The sequence below is a fragment of the Lycorma delicatula genome, chromosome 13 (assembly GCF_047948215.1).
Source record: "Lycorma delicatula isolate Av1 chromosome 13, ASM4794821v1, whole genome shotgun sequence".
NCBI classification, from domain to species: Eukaryota; Metazoa; Arthropoda; class Insecta; order Hemiptera; family Fulgoridae; genus Lycorma; species Lycorma delicatula.
Genome location: NC_134467.1, coordinates 20468038 through 20486216, shown reverse-complemented (window position 1 = coordinate 20486216; position 18179 = coordinate 20468038). Strand labels below are relative to the sequence as shown.

The 18179-nt window shown below is 32.4% G+C and overlaps 1 protein-coding gene across 1 annotated transcript in view; it reads left to right on the top strand.

The window, feature by feature from the left end:
* The window catches only part of baz (par-3 family cell polarity regulator), a 146295-nt gene that overhangs the window by 37546 nt on the left and 90570 nt on the right, over window positions 1-18179 (top strand). Inside the window, exons 4-8 of the mRNA XM_075381257.1 lie at window positions 8670-8785; window positions 9242-9444; window positions 13097-13231; window positions 15379-15585; window positions 17859-18067. Coding sequence (XP_075237372.1) covers window positions 8670-8785; window positions 9242-9444; window positions 13097-13231; window positions 15379-15585; window positions 17859-18067 — 870 coding nt within the window. The remainder of the gene's footprint in view (window positions 1-8669; window positions 8786-9241; window positions 9445-13096; window positions 13232-15378; window positions 15586-17858; window positions 18068-18179) is intronic.

Here is an 18179-nt window from a genome sequence, read left to right as displayed (position 1 = left end):
AAAACGCCTGGGCGTTATCATCGCCCGGAATTTATTAATAAAAGGGTAAAATAACTCCAAAATAATAAAACTTATAAGGTGTAAAATTAATATTAATCATATAATAAAAATGTATTAAAACAAGAGTCAAGAAAGCAAAATAAAACTCAAAACTAATACCACAAAGTCGTTAAAATATAAAATTTTAAATAATCGAATAAAGAAACTATACGAAACTTACCTAATTCTGATGGGTTGTGCAAAAGGTTCCCTCCCCGGATAATAAAATTAAATACATAGAACCAAAATTACCAATACAAGAATCAAAATTGAAAGTAAAGGTTAAAAATTATTAAAAAAACTCTTCACGCATAAAAGTATATATGACAATATTAAATTTTTTGTAGTAACCTGGTACTATGCAAAAAGAGAAACATGTGGTCCAAAATTTCGTTATTATTTTACAAGATATCATGGATGTTTCTAGGTAGATTAAACTTACGACGCAAAACCGCATAACATATGCAGTCCACATAACCTGGCTATAAAAAAAATTTACAAGTTTTATAGGTTTCTACTTTTTGGAGGGAGTGTTTCGTGTTAATGGGAATATAAAAAAATTATAATAATAAATAAATATCACTATAGGTTAGTTGGTTTGTTAATAGAAGTCACCTATTAAAATGAAATAAAAGTGTTTAACAATATGCCAAATGGTCTCAAAGTACTTATGAATGGAAAACTCACCATTAAAAGAAAACTCAGAAAATTGGTAGTAAAGCACATTGCATTGCAGAAGTATGGTTCAAACTTATAACTATATGTTGCAAGTTGTGAAGTCAGATTCAGAGAAAATTTATTTCATGACAGTATATTATTTATAATGCGTGCTGCATAGGATGTGATCAACGAGATATACTTATATATTAATATATATCTTCTGTATCTATAAAGCAATTTGTCGCGACTGACTGATTCATCAATGCCTAGCAAAAACTAATGAAGATAAATAGATAAAAATTTGTATACATATTCTTCTTACGGTTTAAGTCCAGACTAAGAAAGAATTTTTTGTAATTCCGTGTTTGAAGGGTTAAAATGGGATTTTGATTTTTTTTGAAAGCCGAGCATTTTTTTTCATTTCTCTATAACAAATGAAGTTATCAGTTTGATTTTTGGTATGTGCAATTTTAAGTAAATATCTAAAAACCCCTCCTCTATGAATCATGAGACCTTGCCGTTGGTGAGGGGGCTTGAGTGCTCAGGGATACAGAGTAGCTGGACCGAAGGTGCAACCATATCGGAGAGGTATCTGTTGAGAGCCAGACTAAGGAATGATTCCTGAAAGAGGGCAGCAGCTCTTTCAGTAGTTGTTAGGGGCGTGAGTCACAATGACTTAAACGGCCGTATCAACATCACTCAGTCCTCTGAGTACTGCGCAGCTGAAAGCAATGGAAAACTACAGCTGCTTTTTTTCCAAGAAAATGTGGCTCTCTGCATTTTCACATAGCAACAATGGAGGCGCCTTCCTTGGTAAAATATTCCGGAGGTAAAATAGTCCCCCGTTCGGATCTCCGGGTGGGGACTACTAAGGAAGGGGTCACCAGAAAATTAAAAAATAACATTCTACGAGTCGGAGCGTGGAATGTTAGAAGCTTAAAAAAGGTTGGTAGGCTAGAAAATTTAAAAAGGGAAATGGATAGGGTGAATGTGGATATAGTAGGAATTAGTGAGGTTCGGTGGGAAGAGGAAGGCGACTTTTGGTCAGGTGATTTTAGAGTAATTAACTCAGCGTCAAATAATGGGCAGGCAGGAGTAGGTTTCGTGATGAACAAGAAGATAGGGAGGAGAGTGGAGTATTTCAAAACGCATAGCGATAGAATCATTGTAATAAGGATAAAATCAAAACCTAAACCGACAACGATTGTTAACGTTTATATGCCTACAAGCGCCCATGATGATGATGAGGTAGAGTGTGTATACGAAGAGATTGATGAAGCAATTAAACACGTAAAGGGAGATGAAAATTTAATAATAGTTGGAGATTGGAATGCAAGCATTGGAAAAGGCAAGGAAGGAAATATAGTGGGTGAATATGGGCTGGGCAAAAGGAATGAAAGAGGGGACCGACTTATAGAATTTTGCACGAAGTATAATTTAGTAATTGCCAACACCCAATTTAAAAATCATAATAGAAGAATATACACTTGGAAAAAGCCAGGCGATACTGGAAGGTATCAGATAGATTATATCATGGTTAAGCAAAGATTTAGAAATCAACTCGTTGACTGCAAAACTTACCCTGGAGCAGACATTGATAGCGACCATAATTTGGTGATAATGAAATGTAGATTGGGGTTTAAAAACCTGAAGAAAAGTTGTCAGATGAATCGGTGGAATTTAGAGAAGCTTGAGGAAGAGGAGGTAAAGAAGATTTTTGAGGAGGACATCGCAAGAGGTCTGAGTAAAAAAGATATGGTAGAAAATGTAGAAGAAGAATGGGAGAATGTTAAAAAGGAAATTCTTAAATCAGCTGAAGCAAACTTAGGCGGAATAAAGAGAACTGGTAGAAAACCTTGGGTTTCAGACGATATATTGCAGCTGATGGATGAACGTAGAAAATATAAGAATGCTAATGATGAAGAAAGTAAAAGGAACTATCGGCAATTAAGAAATGCTATAAATAGGAAATGCAAACTGGCGAAAGAAGAGTGGATTAAAGAAAAGTGTTCAGAAGTGGAAAGAGAAATGAACATTGGTAAAATTGACGGAGCATACAGGAAAGTTAAGGAAAATTTTGGGGTACATAAATTAAAATCTAATAATGTGTTAAACAAAGATGGTACACCAATATATAATACGAAAGGTAAAGTCGATAGATGGGTGGAATATATTGAAGAGTTATACGGAGGAAATGAATTAGAAAATGGTGTTATAGAGGAAGAAGAGGAAGTTGAGGAGGATGAAATGGGAGAAACAATACTGAGATCTGAATTTAAGAGAGCATTAAAAGATTTAAATGGCAGAAAGGCTCCTGGAATAGACGGAATACCTGTAGAATTACTGCGCAGTGCAGGTGAGGAAGCGATTGATAGATTATACAAACTGGTGTGTAATATTTATGAAAAAGGGGAATTTCCGTCAGACTTCAAAAAAAGTGTTATAGTTATGATACCAAAGAAAGCAGGGGCAGATAAATGTGAAGAATACAGAACAATTAGTTTAACTAGTCATGCATCAAAAATCTTAACTAGAATTTTATACAGAAGAATTGAGAGGAGAGTGGAAGAAGTGTTAGGAGAAGACCAATTTGGTTTCAGGAAAAGTATAGGGACAAGGGAAGCAATTTTAGGCCTCAGATTAATAGTAGAAGGAAGATTAAAGAAAAACAAACCAACATACTTGGCGTTTATAGACCTAGAAAAGGCTTTCGATAACGTAGATTGGAATAAAATGTTCAGCATTTTAAAAAAATTAGGGTTCAAATACAGAGATAGAAGAACAATTGCTAACATGTACAGGAACCAAACAGCAACAATAACAATTGAAGAACATAAGAAAGAAGCCCTAATAAGAAAGGGAGTCCGACAAGGATGTTCCCTATCTCCGTTACTTTTTAATCTTTACATGGAACTAGCAGTTAATGATATTAAAGAACAATTTAGATTCGGAGTAACAGTACAAGGTAAAAAGATAAAGATGCTACGATTTGCTGATGATATAGTAATTCTAGCCGAGAGTAAAAAGGATTTAGAAGAAACAATGAATGGCATAGATGAAGTCCTACGCAAGAACTATCGCATGAAAATAAACAAGAACAAAACAAAAGTAATGAAATGTAGTAGAAATAACAAAGATGGACCCCTGAATGTGAAAATAGGAGGAGAAAAGATTATGGAGGTAGAAGAATTTTGTTATTTGGGAAGTAAAATTACTAAAGATGGACGAAGCAGGAGCGATATAAAATGCCGAATAGCACAAGCTAAACGAGCCTTCAGTAAGAAATATAATTTGTTTACATCAAAAATGAATTTAAATGTCAGGAAAAGATTTTTGAAAGTGTATGTTTGGAGTGTCGCTTTATATGGAAGTGAAACTTGGACAATCGGAGTATCTGAGAAGAAAAGATTAGAAGCTTTTGAAATGTGGTGCTATAGGAGAATGTTAAAAATCAGATGGGTGGATAAAGTGACAAATGAAGAGGTATTGCGGCAAATAGATGAAGAAAGAAGCATTTGGAAGAATATAGTTAAAAGAAGAGACAGACTTATAGGCCACATACTAAGGCATCCTGGAATAGTCGCTTTAATATTGGAAGGACAGGTAGAAGGGAAAAATTGTGTAGGCAGGCCACGTTTGGAGTATGTAAAACAAATTGTTGGGGATGTAGGATGTAGAGGGTATACTGAAATGAAACGACTAGCACTAGATAGGGAATCTTGGAGAGCTGCATCAAACCAGTCAAATGACTGAAGACAAAAAAAAAAAAAAAAAAAATCTAAAAACCAATTTCTAGATTTTTGAAATTCAAACTTGAAAGGAATGAAGAAAGGTAAAAAACGTTTGAACAATGATTGCAAATTTTCATCATTTCTGACCATACTAAACGAGATATTCGTTAGATTTGGGTTTTTTAATTTCAGTTTTTAAGGGGTGCGATAGCTCAACCCACATAATTATTATGAGTGATGCGACTGTTTGCACCTGTCTCCAGTTACTTGACTAAGAAATATGAAATAAAAATAATTAAAGAATTTTTTTAAAATCAGAAATGAAGTATGGTCACGTCTTAGTGGTGTTTGTCGGGTAACATTAAGAACTAGACAAAATACAGGTAACCAGTTATAACTAATATTTTTAAGATGGAGGCTGACTATTTTAAAACCTACATTCTTAAATCACTGAATATTTTCGGCCCTGTCTTTTTCTGTTTAGCCTCTGGAACTACCGTAAGGTGTTACTTCAGAGGATGATATGTATGAATGAAAATGAAATGTAATCTTGTACCGTCTCAGGTCGACTGTTCCTGAGATGTGTGATTAAGTGAAACCCAACCATCAAAGTACACCGGTATCCACAATCTAGTATTCAAATCCATATAAAAGTAGCTGCCTTTACTAAGATTTAAATCTTAAAACTCTCAACATCAAAATCAGCTAATATGTGATGATGAGTTTATCACTAAATCACGCTGGTAGGTTAATGTTTCGGGTCCTGCACTGACCAAACTGTTGCTCTGAAGAAATTTCAGTACACTGATATTTTTTTATAAATTAAACAGGCTTTTAATTTTTATTTATCATTATTTTCACAAGCATGAGTTTAATAAACATAGTGGGTTCCAAGGGGCAGAGCCCTTTGGCTAGATAGGAAAGGCAAGCGAAGCAAGCTATGACCAGCTAAATATCCCTTGTCCGCAATGGGAAAGGCAAAGCCACAACAGGGATGCTATTGTGGCTATTGTGACAACACATATTGATCTGTTGAATATCATACAATAATTTATTTTAGTAATAAGTCTTTGATTTTGTTAATATTATTTTGTTTATTTCTATAAATAAATAAATATGTAATTGAAAATGTAAGTTTCAACAAGTAGAACAAATAAATTTTATATATATACATCAAATAACAACAAAAAAAAAAACCATCAAACACAGTTACAGAACCTAGAAAACTAATACGAAAAATTGACTTTCACGGGATCCTGCATCATCAGGTGGTACAAAATTCCAAAATTACATCAGACAAAAACAAATTAAAAGAAACTAATAATTTAGAAACTATAAATGATAATAACCATAAAACTTATAACATAAAACTACAGTGGTCAGTATGTTGATAAATTATTTTAATTTTTACAAAGTTTTATATATATATATATCTATATATATAAATGAATAGATGATAATTAGAACTAGAATAATTAAAAATAGTTAGATAATTATACATGGTTATGACTAATTATTAACTTGTTATATTCAATTTTAACAACTGTTTAGCAATACATCATCTATTTTTAATCATTTTTACCAGCTATTTTGTAATGAATAAAAATGTGGTTTATCTGAAATTAATGTTTTTATTTGAAGGCCGCCATATTTACTATAAATCGTAGAAGGTTGAAATTTTCACAGAACATTTAAAAAATTTTTGTTAAAAGGTCTGTAAAGTTTCAGTAGAATCAGTGGGAGAATGGGTGAGAGATACTGAATCAAAAGCATATATCTCTTCGTCGAACACTGTATATAATACATTTTAATCATGTTTATGCAAAAATTTTGATGATACTAATCTGAAAAGTTGTTTCATTGTCTTTGTGTTAAGTGGTGTAATAAAAGAAAATAATGTAAGTTTTTTTTTTTTTAATTCTGCGCACTAATGTTTTTCAAGTGATGGTAGGCCTCTCTGTAATCTATATCAATATTTTCAGTCATATTAGTTGCATTGTTCAAATTTGGCAGCCGAGTAATTAAGTGGTATTTTATTATGAATATATATTGTTTAAAAATGTGGTACAAAGTTGAATTATATATTTAATTAAAAATGGAATAACAAGCAGTGAAGATGTTAGAGAAGGATTTTGGTGAGAATATTATGTCAACACCAAGAGCTAATGAGTTGCATGAATAGTTTCAAGAAGACTGTGAACACAGTAAAAGGATTGGTTGTACTATCTCATCGGTAACCTATGAACATATTGAGAAAATACTGGACATTGTGACCAATAATGGTCGACTCACTATTACAAAAGTTGCTGAGGAGGTGAGAATTTCTTATCTCTGTGAAAAATTTTTGACATATTTTGGTTATAATATCATATATTTTTGAACCGCAGTAAAATTTCTTCCAAAATTGTTAAATTATCAATAAAATCAACATCGCAGAAAAATTATTAGATGATATCTCTGATGTTTTAGAATTGCAGGTGATGAAATCTGGAAGTACAGTTATATCAAATAAAGGTTCAATCATCCTGATGGAAATTCTTTGACGATCGAAGACAAAAAAAATCTGATTTGGGCATCACATGACTTCCTTATATGCCTATTAAATTTTATATACACATTTTCTTTAAAATGAAAATTACTTAAAATTTTGTTTCATTAATAACTATTGATATTTTTTCTCTCACTCTTTTTTTTTTGTATTATTATTTATTACAATTTTTTTTCTTACAATTAGAGATTATTAATTACTAATAAATTAATATATTTAAATTTAAAAAAAAGTTAAAAAAGAAGAAGGAAATGAAGTATTTGAACCAATGTGCCTTCCCCTTGTAAGATCAAAATATTTGATTAATTAAAATTTTATTGGGCTATAGCTCTGGAAATAATGAAAATAAGTACCACTTATGATATCTCGTTGTATAGTTCTCAATGCTCTACTCAACCGGTATAGATACGGCAGTGTGAGTTGATTCTCCTTGTGCTGTGTAAACTTTTGTGCCGTTTCCGGTCGTGTTACGAACAGAACGTCTTTTGCCATAGAACAACGAGTTTTCATTCTTGGACAATATTTTGCTACGAAATCGTACGTGAGTGTAAAAGAATCATTTCAAATTAAATTTGTTGGTGTTCCTCCAAGAGAAAAAAATTTCAATTTCTAGGCTAGCAAACCGATTTCGAGAGACAGGTAATGTATATGACAGGAAACGTAGTGGTCGACCGACTCGCTTGACAGATAACGTTTTAGAGATTGTGAAAACAAGATCGCTCAATTCTCCACGGAAAAGTTACGAAAACTTTCCATACAAGTCGGTTTGTCATATTCGAGTGTTCAGAAAGCCGCTAAAAAGTTGAAATTGTAGTCCAAGAGCTTCAGCCTCTAGATTTAAACAAGCGATTGTAATATTGCCGTCGGTTTAGGTCTCTAGTAAACGATAACGGAATAACATTTTTAAACACAGTGTTCTTTAGCGATGAAGCTTGGATCCATGTCGATGGTTATGTGAACAGTCAAAACTGTCGAATTTGGGTGGTTGAAAATCCTAACGCTTTACAAGACAAATCTCTGCATCCTGAAAAAATTGGTGTGTGGTGTGCGATATATCGTCATTGTATAGTCGGACCAATATTCTTCGAACAAACGGTAAATGGTGAAGTATACAGGAATATTGTGTGCCAATTTGTATCCCTCCTGGAACCTCAAGAACAGTATTGCTGGTTTCAGCAAGACGGCGCTACATGCCACACGTATAGAGAAACCATGGATTTTCTGCAAGAGTTCTTTGATGATCGAATAATAAGCAAGGGCTTATGGCCTCCAAGGTCCCCAGACTTCACGTCGCCTGACTACTTTTTGTGGGGCTGTATTTAGTCTGAGGCCTTCAAAAACAATCCTCACACTATTGATGAACTTAAATTCAATATTACAGACTTAATCACGAATATTTCCAATGCGACTCTTAAAAAGGTTTCTGCTAATATGCTGAAAAGAGTCTGTGCATGTATAATCGCAAGCGGTGGGCATTTTGAGAATATTCTTTAACGATTATGTAAGTAATAGCGTTTTATTAAATCTGTTTTATTTAAGTAACAAATACATTTTTTTATTCCACCTAAATTTCCCTTTCTTAAATTACATTTAAAATTGGGTAACAGAACTAAAAAATCACTATGTAGTATAGATAATTTGGAAATTTTTGTATTATTATGATGTATTATTATTGAAAATTCTTTTGACAGCATCAACTAACAGTCATCTTGGTTCAGCATTACCACCTGTCTCAGAAAACTCTAAACGATGGTCAGCTGCTCCTATTATAACTGATCCGAAGGAGAGGCATACCACTACGAAAAAGGTAAAATAAAATTTAATTTTTTTTTTTTTTTGCAAAAAGTTAATTAGTTTTGTATTATTTATTACTGCCAACCCTTTCCTAATTTCAATTATAAATGTATTTCAGATTTTATTAGATTTAAGACAAATAAATGAATTTTGAATTTTAGAAGCTAAAAATAAATGTTTAATTTATTTACTTAACCCATATGATTTTTTCTCATGGTTGAACCATTTCTTTTAACATTAAATTTTTTTTTTAATTCAACAGATCTTTTTCTTGATTTAGAACATTTAGAATATTTTATGAGTTTTTTCTGGAATCAAAATTCTATTATTATTCATTTTTCGGCATTGATTATGATTATTGACAACAATTAAAATTTTATTTATTTATTATCCTTAAAATATATCTTGGTTCTTCTATATAAATAATTGTTAATTAATATAACATTTTTGATTTTCATTATTTTTATAGGATGATAGAGGAACAATTATCGGCAACGGTCATCATCACCATCATCATCATCATCATAGTAGTAGTAACGAAACTAGAAATAATAAATGGCGAACAACGAACGATGTGGATGAAGATGATGATTTGCCGCCTAGATTAAGTATTCCGTTTAGTAGAGATGGATCAAATAGGTTATCGATGCAGTTTCTTGGTGATTCACCTGGGTAAATTTTTTTTTATCAGATTTTTTTTTCATTTATTTCAAATTTTTATAGATTAGCTGAATTACTTAGTATTTCTCTGAGCATTGTAATCTAATTTGTAACGCAGAAGAAAAATTCAGATTAAAAAAAGAGAAAATTATTTTAAATATTAATCTCTTTAATCCTTTATTCTTCTGGAACTTTTTACTAAAATTTATTTGTGGTTTGAAAATTACAGAAAAACTGTTCTTGCAAGATGGGGGAAAGAACCTTGATTAAAATTTCAAATAGATTTGTGAAAATTATTTAAGTATCTTTGCTTTGCCATGGATATAATCTATTACTTGCAAAGAGGAAACATCCTACCGGAAAATATTTGAAGTTAAGAAATATTTCAGATTTCATGAATGTAAATTTTTTCTTGAAATTTCAAACAGAGTAACTGTTGTTTTCCCAACTTTACGAGAACAATTTTTTTAGGGGAATGTATCTTCTTAGATTTTGTAAAAGATTTCTGGGAAATGCAAGAATTAAAGTAACTAAAATTTAAAATATTTTTTATGTTTACAATTTTTTGGATGCTGTTGCTGAAATTGCAAAACTTTTGAAGTTCTTGAGGTGAGTTGATTTTATTTGATCTTTAATTTATAAGGTAGTTTCCAAAAGTTCCTTAAATATAACAAATCATACATGGATCTTATTAACCATTGCTTCCTTTAAATTAATCCTCTTGGGAGCTCATAACAATCCCTATACTTTTACCATAAACAGAATTCATCCTGAAAGTCTTTTTTTGACTGAGTAGTCTTTATTTTATCAAATCTTCATCCCTTCAACTGGGGAAAGAAAGAAATTGGTTGGATCTAAGAAAGAAAAATGTGATATATGAAGAATTACTTCTTCAAACAGTTAATGCAACAAAGTTCAGACATTTTGTGTCGGATCTTTTATTTCCTTTTCTATTTCATTTCATGGAAGTTTTATACACATTCATCTTATATATTACAGTTCCTTTATATGAGGGACATTCAATAATTAACGAGATAAATTGATGTAGAGAAAAACTGATGTATTCAATGACAATGAAACTTACACTTCTTTTCAACATAGTTTCCAACAATATTTAGATACCTGTCCCACCATTCTGTAAGCTTTCTGATTCCTACAGCATAGAAGTCGCTACCTTGCTGTTTGAACCATTTGTGTAGCGCTTTTGTGGCTGCTTCGTTGTTGTCAAACTACTTGCTGCTTAAAAAATCTTTGAACAGGCCGAACAAATAAAAATTGGATAAGTTGAGGTCTAGGCTGTAAGGAGAAGCTGGAAAACCTCCCAACCCACTTCTCCAGCATTTCTCTTCTCTGAGAGATGTGGGGGCATGCCTTGTCAAGCCAGAGAATCACACCTTTTGAGAGAATGCCCTCATGTTTTCACCCTATCGTGGGTCTCACTTTTTATTTGAGAATGTTAGAATAGTACTCGCTGTTCACAGTACATTGTTCTGTGAACAATGTAATGTATCACAGCAATGTAATGTATACACACAATGTAATGTATAATGTAATGTGTCACTAAAAATTGAGATTTGTGAGTCCCAGAAGACCATCAACATCACTTTACCGGTTGACACATTGTTTTGATTTTTTTTTGGTGGGTGAATCTGAATATTACTGCTCAAGACTTCATTTGGATTTGAGCTGAAAATAGTGTATCCACATTTCATCACAGGTTATTATACAATCTAGAAAGTACCTTCCACCTCAAACCATTTTTTGAGCTCAGAACAAATGCAAATCCGGGTATCTTTATCGGCTTGAGTCAACTGTCTTGGAACCTATCTCGAACACATTTTGTAATAATTCATGAATGATTGAATGTGCGGTCCCAACACTAATATTACACAAACTAGCAATTTTGGAAATCTTGACTCGCCTGTTTTCACGAATAACATCATTTATGTGATTTTGCCATGCAGTAGTCGAAACTTCAAAAGGTCTTCCAGAGCGATAGAGATCAGTCAGACTTGTTCTGCTCGAATTAAACTGTCCCACCCACTTATACTTGTTACTACGGTTTAAACACTTTTCACCATATGATTTCAATATTCTGAGTAAATTTTCGCCAATTTCACATCTGATACCAAATATCTTATCACTCAACGTTGCCCTTCTGGCGTACCACATTTCAAGCAGAGCTGACATTATGAAATCAACAAAAGACATTATGTTTAGATTAATTATGCAACATTACAATGCATATTTACACAAATTTATGTAATAATAATAATTTTTCTTTATCCTTCTCCTTGGTTTCAAGCCGGGCCTGTACTGGAAAGGAACGGTGATTGCAAAACACCAGTTCTAAATTTCAAACAGTTGTCCATCTCCCGCCTGCGGAGGAGGATTTACAGCCTTGTAATGGAAGCATGGCAACAAAAATGGTACGCCACAACTAAGGGTAGGTCCTTGTATATATTTATACAAGACTTGGGGGGGGGGGGGGGTGGTATGCCTCTAGTTCATTTTCAAGGGCAACAGGAGCCCAAGTGCTCTACAACCACGTGAATTTAAACCAATATTTGTTTCCCTCCTGGCAACTGATGAACTATGCATCTGGGAGGTCCAGTAAAATGAACACCTGATGTTTGACTGCCCTGCTCTTGGGGAGGGGCAGAGACCAGGCCACCCTGAAACTTAGAGGTCAAGGCAAAAATTAGCCACTCACAAGCGACGAGTCAGTGGGGTGAGAGCTACATTGTCGTTCTGTGTGGGAGTTCCTAGATGCGGTTGCTTTGTTAAACCGGCATCTGTAGTTTACTTAAGGGAAGGACTCTTACCGTGTTGCTATGGGAAGCTAACCCTGAATATGGCTGACCACCGGCCAATTATGGCTCCAAGCACTACAAAATGGTGAACAGGTCAGGTTCTTGCTGGCATTCAGCGATCTAGGTGTGGCAGCAAATTGCTGACCTTGATGGAATAAATTTTAATTTATTGATAAGTCATATATTTTAGTATGTAGACAGGGTGCGCCAACCCATTTTAGTAATATATGACAAGTAAGCAGTTGGACAGGCAAGCAAGTGGTGTAGGGCACCATGCTTATTTCGCTCACTCAATTAAGTAAGGTCTAGAAGCTAATTAGGATATAGGTCGCTAAACCGTTTTGAGGAACAGTAGCTGTTTGTGGTACAGACAAATGGTAGCTGTCTGTGGTTTTATGCTTTAGGATGACCGAACGGGGTGGTGGTGGTGGTGGTGGGAGAAGTGCCAGAAAACCAATGATTATCCTTCTCCTTTATTCAGTCTAAAATAGGAATAATATAATAGTATTTAAGCATAGTGTTTTTTATCGATATCACTCTCTAATATATCTACTACTGATATAATTCCTTCATTCCTCTTATCTAGGTTTATCTCTGTGCCCTGTTGTTCAGTAATAACTAAAACTTATGCAAGCAGATGATACTGTTCGGTTCAATGTCAAACCAATCAATCTTGAAAGTAATACTTGTAACTGAGCTCCCCAATGTCTTGTGGTTGAGTATTTGTTAAGTAGAAGTTACTTTAGAGTGTAGTTTTTTTATATTAAACCAATAACATTAATTTAGTACATGCTGATTGACAGCTTATTGTTAATTCAACAAAATTCTAAAATAATTTGTTTTTGTTTTAGTGGACTGAGGTGGGCAGATGCTGCTGAAAGAGCTGTAAATAATCGTGTTCAATCTTTATCATTACCAAGAGAAAGTAGACGTAAAGAACCTCTTGGTCAAGCTACTTCACCCGATAATAATCGTTATAATGACAGGTTGGTAAAAATTTTGTTTTCTTACATTATAAATGTTTGTATTTCCCTACTAAAGTAAGACAGTGTATATATTGCCTTATTTCTTTATATTTAGATATGCAATTTTTTACTACATTTGTATTAATTTTTATCATACTTAGTACTTATAAAGAATTTGAGGTGTACATATACTAATTAGAGTTTTATTTTTCTGACAGTAATGTTGTTCATTTACTGAAAAGATGAATTAGTGCATGTAAGGCAGGATATTTCCGGGATTTTAATAAAGTTTTATTCTGATGTGCTTAATTAAGAAAAAGATAGGGAACCTCTTCATTTTTCACTTTCTCTTTAGTAAGCTGAGTATGGGTGACTTGCTTTATTCTTGAGAACGGTTATCAGATATGACTATTTATCCTTCAGGATAAACTTTATTATAACAGACTGATACACTTAGAGCAAAATTTTTTTCATGAGTTGCTGTTATTATTTATTAATTTTATTCCAAATTATGTAATGGAAATTTAAAATGAGAAAGAATGAAAGGGATGTAACATAATGTTCTGAAAGCTGTGTTACGTATACATTGTGCTATTTGTAAAAGTCATTGAGGTTGTGTGTATCTTTTTTATTTATGTGTAATAAAAATTTGTGTTTTATTATAAATCTTAACATGTGTCACAATGAGATATTCATAAATTATATTTGTGTTATATTGTGTGTTTGATAGTTCTTTATAACATAAATCTCCACTTATCTGCCTGTAAGGTAAGACAGTCACTGGTATTGAATTCATGTACTAATAAACAAAAATATGTTATTTAACGATACTATTTGTCACTTATACCAGGTGTACAAAAAAGAAAATGTAGGTTTTAATTTGTTATAATATTTCTTGGATGTCTGCAGTGTTGATTTAAGAAAGAAAATGTAGGTTTTAATTTGTTTTAATATTAATATTTTTTGGATATCTACAGTGTTGATTTAAGACTAGAATTCAGAAGAAAAAAGGACAGTTTTATTTGTATTCATGGCTAAAAATGAATTCCTTATTTTTGCAGCACTGCTAACAAAGATAGCGATTTGAACAGAAAACATTTTATATTTTTCAGTTTGCTAAATGTAGACCGTTAGTTGCTGTTCAACATGTGTTCTGTAAGAAGTTTAATTCTGATCTTCCAAGTGATAAAAGATAATAATAGGATTCATTGATGGCATAATCGGTTTGAAACAGCTAGATATTTGTGTAAAGGGAAGAGTATGTTATGAGTGAGGGTGTCTGAAGAAAACGTTGAATATGTCAGGGTATTTCTTTTGTAATCCTAAAAAATCTGTTAGGTAAACCAATTGTGAACTAGTGGTGTCTGTGATGATAATGTGGAATGTTTGAAGGAAACATTTTCATATGCGTTCAAACCATTTATTGCTGTTACTGGCTTTGAAATCTACTGACTATGTTGTGTGTGTCGACTTCATAACTGAAATATTACAGCATGAAGATGACGACTTAATATTGTGTTTTGTCATGAGTCAAAATTTCATCTTAGTGTAAAAGTTAATACACATATGTCCATATCTGGGATCAGAAAATTTTCATAAACTCTTACAATGCAACATAGCTCTTTCCTTAACTGGAAGATGGTCCAGGGAATTTTATTTGGCAGCAAGATGGTGCGCCCTCTCAGTGGTATAATTCTGTATGAGATTGGTTGAATGACATGTTCTCCAACCTCTGGATTACCCGTCATGGATACAGTGACAGAGTTTATTTGCAGGGGGCCTCCAAGGTCACCTAACCTACATAGGGTTTTTACCTATGGGGTTTTATAAAGAATCTTGTATGTTCCTCCACTATCTACGTATGCATCTGATTTGAAAAAGCAGCTGTTGCTTCCATTACTCCAGTCTTACTGGTTAAATTATAGGATAAACTCTCCTATCAGTCGGATGTCTGCCGTTTGATGGAGGTGCTCATGTTGAACACTTGTAAGAAAACTGTGAGAGTTGCCTTTCATTTTATTTGTGATTTATTTTGTGATAAATGTTAAGCGATATATTAAATAACTTTAAAAGCCTCATACTCTTCTTTTTGTTCACTTTGTATTGTTGTTTAATATGTCTATATTTTGAGGAGTTTTACTGAGTCTTTTTGTTTTTAATTTTTTCAGCACGGAATATATTGTTTTGGATAATACAGAAAGTGGTAAACTCGGTATCCATGTCGTACCAGATTATGATAGCCTCGGCAAAGATCGTGGATTACTTGTTCAAAGGATAGAACCTGATGGAAGAGTCATCCGAGATGGAAGATTATCTGTTTATGATAGGATCGTTGAAATTAATGGAAGAAATTTACTCGACCAGCCTTTTCATGTGTAAGTTATTCTCCGTTTTATGATTAGTATTATCTTTTATGCGATTATATTTTTCATTTTGAAAAAATAATTAAAGAAGTTTTGTAATAGATTTTTAAAATTTATACTTTTTGACCTATTTTTTTTTTTTTTTTTTACAAATGTATAATATATTATATGATATATACATATAAATAATATAATGCAATTTTTGTGCATATTTATAAAATTATACATTTTTTTTAATTTTCAGCGATAAATATAAAGTTGGTGTACATGTGACCTTATAGATTTCAATATATATTTATTCATTTTTTTAAATATCAGTGTTTGTCGCATGTTAAATGTTGTATTATGGATCAAAACATCTTTCAGATGGATTTTCATCTACTCCCGTAAAATCCCACTGTATAAATATTGTTATATTCACCTTATACCACTTTTTTGCAGCAACAATATACCACAATTTATTCAGTGGTGGTGACAAGTTTTATATAATTTAGTAAAACTAAATAAAGTTTAATTAATTAAGTTCTTTTTACCCGACAATGTCCATAGGAGGTTAAACAATATATTTAACAGACATATATATATATATATATCTTTATTCTTTTCTGTAGCGTCAGAGATCCAACCAATTACAACCAACTTTTGGGTAGTAACAGATCTTCAGTCAAGAAGTAAGAGTTCTTAAATTGTCTTATCTAGAAGGGGGAGGGCGCTACACTGAGGAGCAAAATTTAAAAATTAAGCTATTTTCAAATTTTAATAAAGGTATTCCATAAAACAATAAAATAGAAACACTTTTTACTTTTTTTAATTTTTTTGAAAAATTCATTGTTCTTGAGGTATAAGTGAGAAATGTGCTGAACAAAAGTAAACAGGAATGCATCACATCTAGCCGATACATGCATTGCCCGCATGTATGTTAACGTTTACAATTTTATTTAAATAGCACATTTTTTAAAAAAACAAAAAACTTATATGAGTATTGTATGTAGGTGATTATTATTACTTTCCCATCTAGATCGCATTATAGCTCTAGAAGGAAAAATATTGTAATCAGTCCAGTTTGGGCATATGCGGTTTTCACTGGATCTTGACGCCTAAGAAACCCAAAAAAACCGGATTGAAATTTTCCATATGTTAATGTTCCTATTTACGTATGCATGTTGTTGTTGACCTTTAATCAGCTTATATCTTGGAACTACTCGACTGATTTTGACCAAACTTGGTCAGATTACTTCTATGTATGGGGCATTGATGCCATTAAATTTTCAACTTAAAAGGTGAAGGGATGAGGCTGTAGAGTGAGGTCACCCGCAGTATCTCAGGATTTCATCTAATTTTTCTTAGGCACATTTGTTAACGATCAAAAAATAACAATATTTGCAAAATTGCACCCACCCCCCAAAAAAAATTCTCTAAACTAATGGCTAAGTGGGCGTACTGCTTCAATAGTACTCCCTGTCACCGCAAGCAGTGCTAGTGTCACAGTCTGTCATCTTGGAATTTCCCTTTTAACCTGTGGGAAATTCCCTGTTGAAAGTACAAGCGAAATTTGTTCTATGTAAGTTGTGAAATTACATTAGTTTAGTTAATGCCAACCAAAACGTGGCTTTAGCCGCATGATGGGGAAGTCCTACAACTGTGTTGTCAGTTTTTATTGAATGAGTAATCTTATGGAAACAATAAAAAAATATTTAATAAAATAATTACTAAAAAACAAAACAAAAAGACTTGACTAATTGAACATATCTTCCTATAATAATTATGACAAATGAACAAAAGAATAATTAAATAAGTTTTTCGCTCTGTTCTTATAGGCATTTTTTTGGGATGCAGTAAGTTGATCAGCAATGTGAAATTTAATATTACTTCAACATTATATGTAATAGTTGGGTGTCTGTGTCGGCCATATGAGCCGACACAGTTTCTTCAAAAATCATTTATTGTCTGGAAGATGTCAGAAAAAAAAAACAAATAATTAAAAATAAGGAGGCATTAATAAGAAAGTGACTATAAAAGTGAACTGAATTTATGAATGAAAAAATGTTACCACAAAACTGAAAAATTATCTGAATTTTGGGTAGGTTGGCAACCATAATGATTAGAGGACATAATCACATTATTCCTATGTTTTATTTTTAAAATATATATGAAATTACCTTTCTAGAACCACTTGTGTTTGTTTGTTTACATATTTTCTGTAATTTTTTGAATATATTTTTACGAAATAGAGTGATTTAAATGTTATTTCAACCTTTTATTTGTAGTATCTTTTTTTTATATAGAGTTCAAGATATATTTCGAGATTCATTAAGGTCACCTGAGTTAAGGTTACGTGTCGTTAAACATCGTCCTGGCATTAAAAAACCACCACCACCTGTTTATCCTAAACCTCCTCCACCACATGTTATCACAACACAACCAACGCATTCACATTCTCATTCATCATCTGATAAAGAAAATATTGGCATATTAGTTGAAGGCGAAGAAAGATGTAAGTGTTTTACTACTTTATTATTTATACTCACATACATACATATACATATATATATATATATATACACGTATATATATTTATTTATTTATTTATTATTATGTATATAAAT